This window comes from Crocuta crocuta, unplaced genomic scaffold (assembly GCF_008692635.1).
Source record: "Crocuta crocuta isolate KB4526 unplaced genomic scaffold, BGI_CrCroc_1.0 scaffold55, whole genome shotgun sequence".
In the NCBI taxonomy this organism is placed as follows: Eukaryota; Metazoa; Chordata; class Mammalia; order Carnivora; family Hyaenidae; genus Crocuta; species Crocuta crocuta.
This window is the reverse complement of record NW_027530512.1, coordinates 5,402,272-5,417,944: the sequence shown is the minus strand read 5'-3', so window position 1 is coordinate 5,417,944 and position 15,673 is coordinate 5,402,272. Positions and strand designations below refer to the sequence as shown.

General features: G+C 40.4%; 1 protein-coding gene across 4 annotated transcripts in view; it reads left to right on the top strand.

Moving 5' to 3' along the window:
- The window catches only part of SYNE2 (spectrin repeat containing nuclear envelope protein 2), a 336,140-nt gene that overhangs the window by 275,998 nt on the left and 44,469 nt on the right, over positions 1–15,673 (top strand). For 3 of the 4 annotated variants that reach the window (XM_077767198.1, XM_077767200.1, XM_077767199.1), the window contains 6 exons: positions 86–230; positions 1,180–1,274; positions 2,817–3,051; positions 7,018–7,212; positions 9,639–9,764; positions 15,087–15,242. In XM_077767198.1, the coding sequence (XP_077623324.1) occupies positions 86–230; positions 1,180–1,274; positions 2,817–3,051; positions 7,018–7,212; positions 9,639–9,764; positions 15,087–15,242 (952 nt within the window). Of the gene's footprint in view, positions 1–85; positions 231–1,179; positions 1,275–1,385; positions 1,410–2,816; positions 3,052–7,017; positions 7,213–9,638; positions 9,765–15,086; positions 15,243–15,673 lie in introns of those variants that run through there. The other variant, XM_077767201.1, reaches the window with a different exon arrangement.

The following is a 15,673-nucleotide window of genomic DNA, read 5'->3' as shown; positions in this document are numbered from 1 at the left end:
TTTCAGTGAAGCTAAAATTATCGACTTGAGCTGAGTAATGTCGTTATTTTATGGTTCTGTTTTGTCTGTTTATAAACCTTTGTAGTGAGCTTCAGGCAACTAGATTGAATGAAAAGTTTCTTTATTGCTGTGACAAATGGGTCCAGCTTCTAGAGAAGGTAGAAGAGACGCTCAAAGTGACCGTGGCTGACGGCCTCCCGGCTCTCCTGGAACAGCAGAAAACATATGAGGTAAACCTGAGCTCTCCGCTGATTTGTGCCCTCACCCTAGGGTGGGAGTCGGGGAAAGATACTCATTGCACTCTATTTAAATCCATCAGTCCCTAAAAACCGAATATAGGTCTTTAAGCAGATTCATTTGCCAACTGATTATTTGTAAAATTCTCACACATTTCGTAAATTTCAATATTTTGTTTCAGCGCTCTATTTTATTAACAAGAGAACTAGATTTTCTGCGGTAGGGGAAACTTCTAGCACAACTTTGCTTCCATAGAATGCAAACATCCCAAGAGCAGGCTAAGATACTTAAACTCATCTTTGCATGGTCACTGAATAATTCTCTAAAATATTGAAACACCTGGAATGATTATAATTGCAGCCTTAATAATCTGACAGAGGTTATTCCCCGTGCTTACACTGATATACATTCGGAAGTACTCTTGACAGTTAGAGGCAGACGCTGCGTTTGGAAAGTGTGCCTGATTAGGTCGTTGTAATTTTTAATGTAACTGATTTAAGTCTTCATTGTTACATTAAGGTCCTCCAATGAAAATGAAGTTCATTGAACCAAAAAAACAAACAAACAAACCCCTGAATGACCTTGATTACATTACCAAACCTCTTTTCCATCTTAGTTTTCTTAAGTGGGTATAATAGTATTCAAGTCTGAAGGTTGAGGAATAAGTGAGACAATGTATGTTTTACTCAGTACCTCACAGTTAGTGAATGTCCAATAAATGGGCTTTAGGTGTCCGTGTTATTAGGCCTGTTTGCTTCTGAGATTATATTCATAGGTGATGGTGATGTGATGGTTGAGTATTTTTTGCAATTAGGCCCAAACAATTTGAAAATTAATCATCTCCCAGGTCCTCTTTGAGCTTAGATTTTAATAGGAAATATAAGCTCCGGGTTCATAAAAAGAATCTTCTAGCTAGTGTTTTCTATTTTAACTCACATGCAGATGTTAGAAGCTGAAGTTTCTATAAACCAGACAGTGGCTGATTCCTATATTACCCAGTCCTTACAGCTCTTGGACACAGCAGAAATAGAGAAGAGGTAAGCTGTCTGGGGCCTATGATGGGGTGTGTGTGTGTGTGTGTAAGGTAACACAGTTAGAACTGGCCTCCCACCACGTGAATCTTGACCACTTCAGTCTTTACAGCTCTTGGACACAGCAGAAATAGAGAAGAGGTAAGCTGTCTGGGGCCTATGATGGGGTGTGTGTGTGTGTGTGTAAGGTAACACAGTTAGAACTGGCCTCCCACCACGTGAATCTTGACCACTTCAGTCAAGTGCATGATCCACAGCCATGTCAGCTGGTAGACATCATGAGGCCAGTCTTCTGACTGTTTATTAGGATGGGGACTTGCTACGTGGCCAAGCTACGTGCTACGCACTTTCATGTATGATAGAAGGGTGGCATTAGCAAACATTAGATTAGTGCTTTGCGAATACCCCCTTACAAAGTGGAGTTAACTGTTTTTACCGCAAAGGATTCTTCTATAGTGTTTTCCTCTTTATATTCAGCCTTATGACATTTGCTATTTTAAAAATAATTTTGGGGGCACCTAGTTGCTCAGTGGTGCTCTTGAGTTTGGCTCAGGTCATGATCTCACGGTCATGAGATTGAGCCCCATGTTAGGCTCCATGCTGGGTGTGGAGCCTCCCTAAGATTTTCTCCTCCTCCCTCTGCCCCTCCCCTTCTCCCTTCCCCCCCTCTAAAAAATAACAATAATAATTCTTAAAGTGCTGCTGTTCCCAGCAGGTAGCTATAGCACATGGTTGTGAAAGAAGGGATTTCTGTCTATGCTATGTACATGGTTTTGGTGTCACTGGGCAGTGCCAGACAGGCTGAGAAGAGCCCCTTATGCCAGCCTGGTGTCATGAGCCTGTGCACACAGCTCATGTACACATGACAGACAGAGTCCTGAGGTGGCCTCGCCTCTTAAATGCTTCTTTAAGCGTCCTGATAGGTATTGCTTTTCCTCCCCATCAACACCTGAATTTTCTTTGAGCATATCTAAGAAATACAAAGTCCATTTCTTCCTAGCTCTGAAATTATAAATTCAGCCCCATTCCACGATGATAAAGTAGATTTGATCAGTACAGCAAAGCATGACTTTTCCTATAATAAATAAAAGGCCTTACTTACCATGTAGTGGGTATTATTTATCCAGAAAAGAACTAGTTGAGTCATTGCAAAAAGAATTTTCCTTAGTACTGAAATTTTCTAAAGTACAGGGTGCAAGAAACCACGAACTTTACACGGCACTTATTCCTCGTTCCCCATGGAGCCAATATTCAGTTTTCCGTACAGCATTTGGAATAATGTAAAGGATTCAGTTGGTCCATGCTGGCAAAATATCAGGTCACATGCAAATATCTCCTGCAAAACGCCTTTTGCCAACACACGCTGCCCCTGCCCCAACCCTAAATTTCCCAACATCTTCAAGTTGAATGGTACTCAGATTTGAAAAAGGTTTTTTCTCCCCTGTAAATTATGCACATAAACAGGAAATCTGAGTTTCAGTGATGCCTTGGTAGTTATTTTTTCTATATGTCAGTGACAAGGATCTCTAACCATTTGTTTTTCCCAAGACCGGAATTTGTCTCAAAGTTCACAAAACTGAAGGAGCGGTGGCAGAGTGCTGCCCAGAGTGTCCGGCAGAGGAAGAGCCACATCGATGGGCTGGTGGGACAATGGCGGTACTTCACCACCTCCGTGGAGGACTTGCTCCGCTTCCTCACCAACACCGGCCACCTGCTGTCTGCAGTGAAGAGCCAGGATTGCCACAGCCTCCACCAAATCAGAAGGCTGATCCGTGAGCTGAAGGTAGTGCCTACACAGTAGCAGTGTGGGGACAGCAGTGCAGTCGTTATTTGGAAGATGTGCACTCACTTCAAGTTTTGTGTTTTTACATATATCGTGATTCAGATGTGCTCCCTGTACTGGGAAGACCAGCTAGGCAGGGTCACCACGGCCCTCTCCAGCCTTGTCCCCAGCCTTGTGGTGTCAGAAAGCCAATCTTATTCATTCATCCAGAAATAGTGAGGCTCTCTTGGGCTGTGGGAGCAGGGATGGTGTGGAGATGGGTGGGTAGAGTGGGGCAAGTCTAAGTGACAGACTCCTTCCACCCAAGCTCTTTTTTTTTTTTTTTTTAATGTTTTATTTATTTCTAGGAGAGAGAGAGAGAGACAGCGTGAACAGGGGAGAGTCAGAGAGAGAGGGAGTCACAGACTGAAACAGGCCCCAGGCTCTGAGCTGGCAGTCAGCACAGAGCCCGACGCGGGGCTCGAACCCATGAACCGCGAGATCATGACCTAAGCGAAAGTCGGACGCCTAACCGACTAAGCCACCCAGGCGCCCCTCCTTCCACCCAAGCTCTTAAGGCACTGACTGACGAATAACTTGACCACCAGCATTGTAATTTATGGTAGAACCCTTGCTTACTCTTAAAGGGCAAGTTCATTTAGGCAACCGAGATTTTTTTTTTTTTCTATTTTAGTTCCAGTGTAGTTAATAGGTAGTGTTATATTAGTTTCAGTGTATGGTAGAGTGACTCAACAACTCCACATACTACTCAACGCTCTTCAAGATAAGTGTGTTCTTTGGCAACAAACTTTTTAGTCAGAGAGTTGCTTAATGAGCATAGGTTTAGAGTAATTAGTTAGCAATCCCCCAAACATGTTCCATTTAGCTATAGAACTACTCTTCACTGTAGAAGCACGGCTAAATGAAACACCACCCTTTGGAAATCCCATACTCTCTTCATTCATTTACCCAGTCTTCAGATACCAGCTGAATATCTGCTCTGTGCCAGTCACTGTTTTAAATGCCGGGCATGTGGTGTGTACAAAGAGAAAAGCCTTGCTGGCAGGCAGGCAGGCAGACAAATTAATAAACAAGGAAATACTAATTGGTCTGATTGGTGGGGGGAAGTCAGACAAATCAATAAGTGAACAAGAAAATATCAGATTGCAGTAAGGCATATGTAGACAAAACAGGATGAGTAATGAAGGGGCTTTTGGCTACTTTCAATTGAGTCATCTCTGGGAACATGACGTTTAAGCTGGAACCTGAATGATGGGAAGGAGCCAGCCGTGTAAACGTCTGGGGAAGGAACCTTTCAGATAGAAGGAATGTCTTCCCCAAAGTCCACAAGATGGGAACAGACTTCACAAAACAGAGGAACAGAAAGAAAGCTAGTGTGCGTGGAGTATAACCAGTAAGGCAGAAGTGGTAGGGAATGAATTTGAGAGGCAAGGGGGAGGAGCACTATGTAGGTGAGATGTGGTAGCCAGATTATAGCCTTGCTGTAATCAGAAGCCTTTGAAGACCTTCGGTTGGAAGGGGGGAAGCATGATACCATTTGTGTTGTTTTTGTGTTGTTTTCTTAATGCAGTCTCCACACCCAGCATGGAGCCCAACACAGGGATTGAACTCACAACTGTGAGATCAAGACCTGAGATCAAGAGTTGGATGCTTAACCTACTGAGCCCAACGCAGGCATTGAACTCATAACTGTGAGATCAAGACCTAAGATCAAGAGTTGGATGCTTAACCTCAGTAGGTTAAGCACTCTGATACCATTTGTATTTTTTAAAGCTCCTCCAGCTGCTCTGAGGGAGGATAGATCATAAGGGAGCCAAAGGAAAGGCAGGAATCCCAGCATGTTGCTTATATCTTGCTGCATAACAACAATCATTGATTATTAGCTCTTGTGGTTCTTGCTTAGGGTCTCTCAGGAAATTCCAGTCAGGTGGTGGTAGGGGCTCACTCACTTTCATGTCTAGCACTTAAGCTGGAAAGACTCACTCATTCTCTGTGGTCTCTTCACATGGAGGCTTCTGGTAGCCAGACTTTTTTTTTTTTCCTTTTGAAAAGCGCCGGAAGTCTGATGGGATCCTTGTGTTGTTGGCTTTTTGTGTGTTTTTGTTTGTTTGTTTGTTTTTTTACAGATAGTTTATTGTCAAGTTGGTTAGCCAGACTTTTTACATGGCAGCTCAGTGGCACAAAAGTGCATGTCCCAAGAAAAAGAAATCCAAGGAGAAGCTGTACTGCCTTCTAGACCTAGGCTCAGAAGTCACACAAGTCACTTCTGCCATCCTCTGTTAATCAGGGCCATCACACACACTCACACAGAATTAACAGAAGGGGACAGAGACACCACTGCTTGATGGGGAGTGACGGCATGGTTCTGGAAGAGCGTGTAGGACTAGGAATATTGTGGGCACCTTGTGAGAACTGCAGTCTCCCGGAACCAGGTAGAAGGCCGTTTCTATAGTCTTGGATAGACTATATGATAGATAAGAAAAGGGTGAGTGTAGTGAAGATTTTAAAAAGGCTATGTTTGTAAGAGTTTACAAGACTTCCGGTTTGGATGTGGCAGGTAAATAAAAATCTAAATCAAGATGACTCTAGGGTTTTGGCTTGAGCATCCTGGTAGATAGTGTGCTGTTGACCAAGTCAGGGAAAATTGGAGAAGCAGATCTTTTGAGAAGCTTAAAATGACTAATCGATGTCTGTCTATTTAGCCACGTCGAGCAATACCATACATTGGAAAGAAAGAAGAGTGTGAAGTGCCAGTACACACATTGAGTTGTGGTTCCTCTTCTTTGTGTCTGTTCCCGAGAGGACAGTCTGCTTTCCTACTTTGTATTGGGTTATATCAAGATTCTCAGAAATACCTTTGTAAATCAATACCTTGTTGATTTTTTTTTTTAAACATCAGTTCCCATTTGAAAAATTGCCTACATTATATCTCCCTTGAGAAATTTGAAGATGAAGGAAATCCTATTTAGAACAGAAAAAATAATTTTTTTTTCCCTGAAACCAAATGCTTTTGGGAGTATGAGTCAACTTAAAAGTGTTTATTTTTATAGTGTAAATAGGTAATTTGAGTCCCATTAAAGAAGAGCCTGGAGGAGCCTGGGTGGCTCAGTTGGTTGAGCATCCAACTCTTGATTTCGGCTCAGGTCATGATCCCACAGCCATGGGATCGAGCCCTGTGTGGGGCTCCGTGCTGAGTGTGGAGCCTGCTTAGGATTCTCTCTCTCTCTCTCTCTCTCTCTCTCTCTCTCTNNCCCTCCCTCCCTCTCTCCTTCTCCCTCTCTCCCTCCTTCCCTCCCTCCCTCTGCCCTTCTCCCCTGTTTTCACTCTCTTAAAAGAAAACAAAACAAAAAGAGCCTGCATGATACTCAAATGGAATGTCATATAGCTGTCCCTTTAGAGCCTATGTTGATGCATATGTTTAAGTGCCCATAATAAGTTTAAGTGTACATTTTTTTGTATTTTGCCTTTTTTATTTGTTCTCTCCTTTTATATCTGTTTAGCACAATGTGCACATTTTACTCTCATGAGTTAAGAGTAAGCTGACTCTTCTATCATGATCATAATGGGTATTTGCTCTTAATTTCAGGTCTAATATTCCAGTCATTTTCTTAATACTCATAGATCCATTTATCTTGGAGCCTCTTGTTCTTTGAAGTATATTTTTCTATTTCTTTATGTGTCTGATCATTACACCAAGAATGTTATCTCTTAACAACCATTGGAAATTATTTTAAGAACACATTATTTGGTGTAGTATGCAGTAGTATAAAACATAGCCTTAGATGTGACTGTGTGTGTGGGAGGGGGGGTGTTCATACTTTCTAACCAGAGTTGTCTAATTTACATATAATTTAACATTTATTTTTAGGAAAAGCTCTGAAGGAAATGTTCACAAACACATACAATCGTGGTTTGATAATATCAGAGGCTTAAGGAAATCGCTTTTTTTGTGTTTTGGCTTTTTAGAGTAAAGAAATCCATTTCGAGAGATGGCACACCACCTATGCACTAACCGTGGAAACTGGGGAGACGTTACTGAACACGGCTAACCTGGAAACAAAAGAGGTGATTAACAAGAAAATCAGTCAACTCCGGGATGACTGGAAAGACACAAAGCTCCACGTAGGAGAGATGATTAACCAGCTGCAGAGCACTAGTGAGGTAAACTCACTTTCCATGATATTCAAATGCGATACGTAGAATTTTTGTTTGCTGTGCAAAAATGGGAACGATTTGAGGAAATCACAATATTGTAAATTTTCCAAGGGACCTTGGGTCCTGCTAATCATGCTAGTTAGTTACTTAATGTAAAATAATAATAGAACATTGAAAAGTTCAATGTTAAATATATGAATACTTGAGGTTCTATTTTAGATTCACTTTTACAAAACAGGAAGCTTGTTCACGATCCATGGAAGTTCTATACACAAAGCTAATGTTCCACCTATGGTCTGACCTTGGGTATGGTATATGAAAATAAACCCAATGATAATTCCTCTTCTGTCATCAGAGAATGTGCTTTTCCATATAAGCACATATAAGAATTTTGCAGATAATTTATGATTATATTTTTAAGAACCAAAATTTTTATTCTGAGTCATTATTAGGAAATAGTTATTATTTTGTTACACTAAAATATACCAAGGTATTCTTAAGGACTCTGAGCTGCTTTGAACCTATGGCCCTACAAAACTGTGCTCTCTGAATACTTTTGTGGTTTTTTATTATTTTTCTGTTATTTTCTTCTCTAAAGATTATTTAAAGTGGTCTGTGTTTAATTTGTGTTTCTCTGAGCATACCTACTCCTTATAGCCCTCATCCTAATCTATTGTGTGTGTACCAAAACCAGATAAGGAAGCTTATCAGAGATGGTTCGTTTGTTGTTGTTGTTGTTTTAAATTTTTTAAATGTTTGTTTATTTTTAAGAGAGAGTGCAAGCAGGAGAGAGGCGAGGAGAGAGAGGGAGACACAGAATCCAAAGCAGGCTCCAGGTTCAGAGCTGTCAGCACAAAGGCCAACGCAGGGCTCAAAGTCATTAAATACAAGTTCATGACCTGAGCCGAAGTCAGATCCTTAACGGACTAAGCCACCCAGGCGCCCCCAGGGATAGTTTTTTTGAATAAGGAATAAATATATGCTGAGTTAGGGCCTGAGCATCTCTCCTATGAATAAAGTATCTGAATTTCATTTGGCATATGGGCTATGTGAAATTCACTAACTAGCAAATATTTGTTGAGCACTTCCCCTATTTGTAAAACATGGTGGTAAATGTAGTTAATGGTTTGGAGGGAGAAATAAGGACTCGGTTTCACTTCTCTCTTTACTTCCTTCTTGGTTGTGTTCCAGAGAGTTAATGTTGCGAGACAAGCAGCCTCCACTCATGTGAATTCTCTGTTACCATAGAATAGGGGCAACTCAAGTGTGTTTAGGTGTCAGTTGTACTGAGGAATGTTTGACTTTGTCTACTTTTAGTAACCTCAGGAGTAGAAACTTCTTCTAATGAATCTATTATGAACATTCTGAACTTGAAAATGCAGGCAACTATTTTCTCAGTGATATACGGTGAAAGGAAAAGAGATGGTGGGAAAGAAAGAAAGGCATTGCAGAGGTGAGGGGGTGCGGGCAGGTGGACTGCAGGCTTAGGTTGACCCTTGACTGGTGTGCTTCCAGGCACATATCCTCGGCTAGTCAGTTTTCTCTGAGCCTCTGTTTTCACATTTTAAAATGCAAAACCCTGTCAATCTCCTAAAATTATACTTACAATGAGATAAGGAAGTTGAGAATGCTTTATAAACTGTTAAGTGCTTTAAGCAGAAGGCGGCAGTCAAAGCAGTGGTGAGAAATGTGGAGTGAAGCTTCACTATGAAAAAGTCACTAAAGCCACGCTCTTTCCAGAAGGAGAGAGAGTGCAAAGGGCACTGGAAAGAAGACAAAACTGGTTGAGTGCTTTTGCTTTATGATACTATCATAGTGTGTGCCAAAACTATAAGCATTAAAAATTAATCCATACAGTAGTCTTTTAAGTGTGAACATTCCCAAAACTAAAATAAAAATAAGATTAGACAGGGGCACCTGGGTGGCTCAGTCATTTAAGCGTCCGACTTCAGCTCAGGTCATGATCTCACAGTTGGTGAGTTTGAGCCCCACATCGGGCTCTGTGCTGACGGTTCAGAGCCTGGACCCTGCTTCGAATTCTGTGACTCCCTCTCTCTCTCTGTCTCTCCCCTGCTCATGTGCTCGCTCGCTCTCTTGCACTCGCTCATGCTCTTTCTCTCTCTCTCTCTCTCAAAAATAAACATTAAAAAAAAAAAAGATTAGACAGATCAAGGATATGGGGATGGAAGCAGAAATCTTTTGAACCAAAGCCAACCAACTCAATAGTTGACATGAGCCACACATAAAGCCGCACCAGGGACCATATTGGTATTCCATCTGCTTTCAGATTAGTCTGTTCGAGACACAGTACCAGGTTTCTGTGGGATATACAAAAAGACATTTCATGGAGTGGATTAAATGAGTTATTTGGTTTCTGCGATTCATTCTTAAAGAGCAAAGTACTTACCAGTTTTAATACTGTTTTCAAATAGACCTGGGACCAGTGTGAAAAGAAAATCAAGGAGCTGAAAAGCAGGCTGCAAGTTTTAAAGGCACAATGTAGAGATCCTCTCCCAGAACTTCATGAGGACCTCCATAAGGAAAAAGAGCTGATTAAGGTACTGAAAGCTGCAAAGTCGCATTCCAGATACTCACCTAGCGGTTTTGAGAGAAGTTGAAGTGTTTGCCTTTCTATTCTGTGTGGAAAATGTGTTTCCATGTTCCTTCAGAAAACATGTATAAATCTGAGAAAGGCTTTTGCAGAAATTCTTAGGAATTGGGTCCTCTTTCTGTTTGTTTCTCTCCTCTGGAATATAAGATGTGGCCTCTGAGATTATACTGAAACCCGTTCCCTTAACAAATGACCTTGTCTTTGAAATGAGAGTAAAGTATTATTAAAGAATTCCTTTTGTAGAGGCCAATAAATAGGTTGGAGTTTTTACTCAAATATCACATTTTTATAAAACCTTCCAAACTATATTCTGCCTAGTTGATACAGCTCTGGCAATCATTCGTGGATATTTTAGGCCTTTGCAGAAGAATGGATAAGAATTTGAACCAGTAAAATTCCCAGGTCAGGAACAACCCCCCCTCCCTTCCCTATCGGTAGGTTTGATCTTTTAAAAAACATCTAAAGCCTAATGGAATGGTTTTTAATCTTTTTTCTTCCTTCAATGATTTCAGGAATCAATTTGAAAAAAATTAGGAAGAAATAAGTAGTCCTGTATTGCAAGCTGTGGCAGAAATTAGAGTCCTTCGCCCTTCATCTTTTTTCTTCATTGTAAAACTTCCTAACATGCAAAAAACTTCCAACATAACAAATAATATGACACTACCATGAAACTGTCACCCAGCTAAAAAAATAAAACATTGCAAATACAGTTGAAATGTCCTGCATAATCTCCAACATACTTTCCCTTCCCAGAGGTACCCACAACCCTGAATTAGGTGTTTTATCATTCTCGTGCATTTCTTTATAGTTTTCCTACAAGTGTATGTAGCACTCAGTGAAATTAAACTTTATATGAGCAGTGCCGTTATTCCATACTAAAGCCATAAGGTTGCATTCCTACATTTTCTTCGTAAAGTTTTCAAATTTTGCTTTCTATATTTACGTCTTTATTCATTTAAGGATTGATTTTTGCATATGTTTTAAGGTAAAAGATCCAATTTTTAATTTACTCATATGGATAATCATATGGATGACCATTGCCCTGGTGACCATAGTCCAGTGTCACATATGAAGTTCCATATGTTTGCAGTTTTTCTTTTAGACCTCTATTCTATTGGTTTATTTACCTCAGCCTTTATAGCAAATGATCTTGATTACCATGCTTTATTATACCAAATCTTAATTTCAGGTGTGATGTGTATACCCATACTTTATTCTCCCATGTTAGTATGGATGTCCTTGGGTCCTTGATCTTCCACAACTTTAGAAGCAGTTTGTCAAACTAGGAAATGCCCTAATAAGAGTTTCAGTGGAATAGTATCAGATCTATAGATAAATTTGGGGAAAATAAACCTCTTTTTGACATTGAGTGCTCCTATTCTTGAATATGGCATGTTTCTCCTTTTGATTGTGTTCAATAATGACTTATAATTTTCTTCAGTACCACACATCTTTTGTTACATTTATTTCTTGCATGTTATTTTTGACACTATTGAAAATACTTTTCCTAAGTATATTTTCTATTTATCACTTGTGCCTAGAAATGATCATTTTTGATTCACATTATATTCAACCATCTTGTTAAACTCTTTTGTTAATTCCAATAATTTGTCTATATCATCTTTTGGGACAGTCACCACCTGTAAAAAATTACTTTTTTAAAAAACTTCTTCCTTTTACTTCTATACTTTTTCCCCCTGTACTTTCTACACTGGTCAGTACTTCCAGAACATTTTTTAGTAGAAGAATCGATAGCTAGCTCCTGCATGTCATTCCTGATCTTAAGGAAAATGATTCTGACATTTTGCCATTAAGTATGGTATTTGCTGGCAATGGCTTTATTAGGTTAAGAAAATTCCTATTCCTAGTTTTCAACATTTTATTATCTCTACATCTTTAGGTGTAGATCTAGATTTCAGGGACAGAGGGATTTGGAGTCACTCTCTCAGTTGATACATAGTTTCCTTCCATAAAGTCTAGAAACCAGGGCAGAATGTGAACTGTAAACTCATAAGAAGGCATACTTTGTCCCAAGTGTCACACTCTTCAGTTTCCAGTGGGATCCTTTCCATTTCCACAGCCTCCATGTCCTACCTTTCAGTGGAAAAATCAGGAAGAGAGGCCAAGAGCATTGAGTTCATCGATCCCATGACCATATTCCAAAAAGAACTTGAGTAACCTGAAGCCTGTCTAGGAGAGTGCTTATCATCCCTAAATCACTTGGGAGAGATACACTCACCACTTGACCAGTCTGGGCTCTACTGTCCTCCTCAGAAGATTACATTCTCCTTACATTGCAGCTGACATATGGAATAGCACTTCACAACATACTAGCTTTTCACCTTTATGGACATCTGTGTTCACAAGACTTGTCAAATGATTGAGTCTGGGTGACAGTTTTATTTTTAAATTAATTTTTTAGTAAGATTGTCACATGGTTCAAAATTCAGAAGGTGCAAAAGGCATACATGAAAAATTTTTCAGTGTTTAATTTTGAGAGAGAGGGAGACAGAGGAAGTGGGCTTCACACGGACAGCAGCCAACCTATGTGGGGCATGAACTCACAAACCACAAGACCACGACCTGAGGAGAAATCGAACACCTAACTGACTGAGCCACCCAGGCGCCCCGAAAATTTTTTCTCCCACTGGTTCCTCTCCACAGACATAATCAGTGTTAATCAATTTGTTGTGTATTCTTCCAAAGATATTCTATGCATATACAGGCCAATATTTATATATATACACATTCATTTTTTGGTCCTGTTTTTACCCAAATGGTAAGGTAGAAAAATGGGACTTGACAATCCTGGTAAGTGAGTCCACAGGCACACTTAAAGCCACAGGCTTTAATGTTGCTCTGCTGTGTTAGAGTCCAGTTCATTTTATGTAATCAAACAACTAAATTTCACATCTCGTGTTCTATCAATGGGAATTTTACAGGTAATATAGACCATTTATCTGGTTAAATTAAGAAAAGGAAACTTATGTTCCCTTTGGCAGTTCTGATTTGGTGGCAACTCTGGAGTATTTTCATTTAAAGACAGAAGCATGATTTTTGAAATATTTGTACAAATAGTGATCAATCATAATAAACCTCCACAGTAGACCTCGCTCTATATATTCTTTGATGATTCCTGTTTTTCTCATTTTATGAACATTTTAAAGCTCTTGAGACACTGTCAAGTTGTGTGTGTGTGAGTGTGTGGGTGTGAATAATTTTAAGCATGGTGAGTGTTAGGAAAAGGACAGGGGGCTACAAGAATGTAAGACAGGGGTCCCAATCTTGTCTGATGACTCAGAAAAGGCTCCTCTGAGGAATTATCCTTGTGTCTGAGATCCGAAAGTATAAATATGAATTAACTAAATATATTTGTGGAAGCACCAGGGTGAAGGAGTGGGTAGCATTTCAACGACGTAAAGAAATACAAATTTAAATAATCATTATGCATCTTAAATTTGTCCACTCTACATATTAAACTTGTCCAGTTATGCATATTTGTCCAAAGGTATGGTCCCTGTTATAGTCCGTAGCTAGTGAAAGTGTTACACACAGAATCTGCTCTCATCCACTATACTAGAATCATAAGGGTAAAAACTAGGTAACAAGAGTTTAAATGATTTTTCTTCTTTTTTTTTAAGTGCTTTAAAAAACATTTTTTTGTTTATTTCTGAGAGAGAGGGAGACGCAGTATCTGAAGCAGGCTCCAGGCTCTGAGCTGTCAGCACAGAACCCAGTGCTGGGCTGGAACCCACAAACTGTGAGATCATGACCTGAGCTGAAGTTGGACACAACCAATTGAGCCACCCAGACGCCTCTAAATGATTTTTCTTCTGATAAATATATTTCTGAATCTCCATGAAACCTTGTTTTTCAAATTTTTTTAATGTTTATTTTTGAGAGAGAGTGTGAGCAAAGGATGGGCAGAGAGAGGGCGACATCTGTGATCCGAAGGGGGCTCTGTGTTGACAGCAGTGAGCCCAGTGTGGGGCTCGAACTCATGAGTCATGAGATCATGACCTGAGCAGAAGTGGGACACCCAACCGACCGAGCCACCCAGGGGCCCCTCCCATGCAACCTTTAAAAAGAGTTCTGTGGGGGCACAGGGTGGCTCAGTTAAGTGTCTGATTTCAGCTCAGGTCATGATCTCGTGGTTTGTGGGCTCGAGCCCCGTGTCAGGCTCTGTGCTGACAGCTAGCTCAGAGCCTGGAACCTGTCTTCGGATTCTGTGTCTCCCTCTCTCTCTGACCCTCCCCTGCTCATGCTCTCTCTCTCTCTCTCAAAATAAATAAAATTTTTAAAAATTAAAAAAAAATAAAAAGTTCTGTGGGCCATTTTAGTAAATGTAAACTTCTGTCAGCAAGTTGTGCAGTCATGCCAATGTACTTTTTAGAACTCTGAAAATGAATCAGGATTAACACACTTCTAGTGTTGCCACCCCTCAGAATTATTTCTGATATCAATGAAATAGCCTCTTCTTTCTATTGCAATAGACAGGTATGAATGGAGACCCTTAAAACGTGCCAAAGAATGAAGAACTGTAAACATAGTAAAAACCTGGAGAATTCCTATGTTCGGGCTGTTTTCCTTTTACCTCCCCTGTTGTGAAAGCAATTTTAAGTCCTAGAATTCAGAAAGTTTACATTTGACACACTTTTAAAAATAATTGTTTCCATGACTAGAGATTTTCTGCTAACCATTTTCTGCCGAATATGAGGGAAGAATTTATTTTTTCTTCCATTATACTCATTTTTTTGGGAAGCTTAACCAAAATAATTCCCTTTGAACAGAAGCCGTTGTTATGATTGCCATGGGAACAACAATGCATTTCTTAGGTTATTTTCTTTTTAAAGATGGGAAATCACACTTATACAACATTTCTGTAGCATTGTTTCAGAATTAAAAGTGTGTGTGTGTGTGTCTGTGTGTGTGTGAGAGAGAGAGATTGTTGCTAGACTCCAAAAATAATTTCTTCTCAATAAAGGTAAAGACCTACATGACTTTAAAGTAGAACTAATTCTGTAAAAATCAGAACTACCTGAGCAAATGAGAATAAAGGTAGGAAGGAATTTTCCTTTGAGGAAAGGGTGGGGAAGAACGGGCCAACCACAGCCGCCGCCACTGCCCTGGGCTGTTTCTCATTCAGAAGGTCCCGCCCCCTTCCCTGGCCTCCCCTCCCCCAGAGTCCAATCAAAGGATTAGCCTACAGGTTTGGAAACAACAGCAGCGTGAGTTGAAGGTTTTTTCCCCCACTTGTGTTTAAATGCAGGAACTAGAGAAGTCTTTGGCCAACTGGACCCAGAGCCTTTCAGAACTTCACACTTTGAAGACCGACTTAAGCCAGCACATTCTTGCGGAGGACGTGATGGTTTTGGAAGAGCAAACGGAGCATTTGCACAGACAATGGGAAGACCTCTGCTTGCGAGTAAGTCAGTTAACTGCAGGGCACGGATGTTCTGGAGTTTATTGAAATGTCTCCGAAGGCCAGACAAAGTAGAAAGGGGCTTCATTTCATTGAACCGGAGGCCCTTTTCAGTTGGAGCCTAGGCTGGCTGCTGTCCCTTTAGAAGGCAGCAACATGGTTAACAGATTTGACCCTTTGTTTCTCCAGGGCTCAGTGCTGGAAGTTTGCACACTTTTAATAAGCTTTTTAGAAACTCACCTTAAATGGGATGGGGGAGGGGGGAGAATCGCAATTACTGACAGCTATGAGCTCTCTGCTTTCTGTCTTATACACATGACCAGTACCCATCAGTATATTAGAATCAGGACTTCAGCAAAGAGGTCTCATCCGACATTAAGAGTGGTGTCTCTGAAGTATCTATCTGGGCCCAGTGAACAGAAAGTCTTACTTAG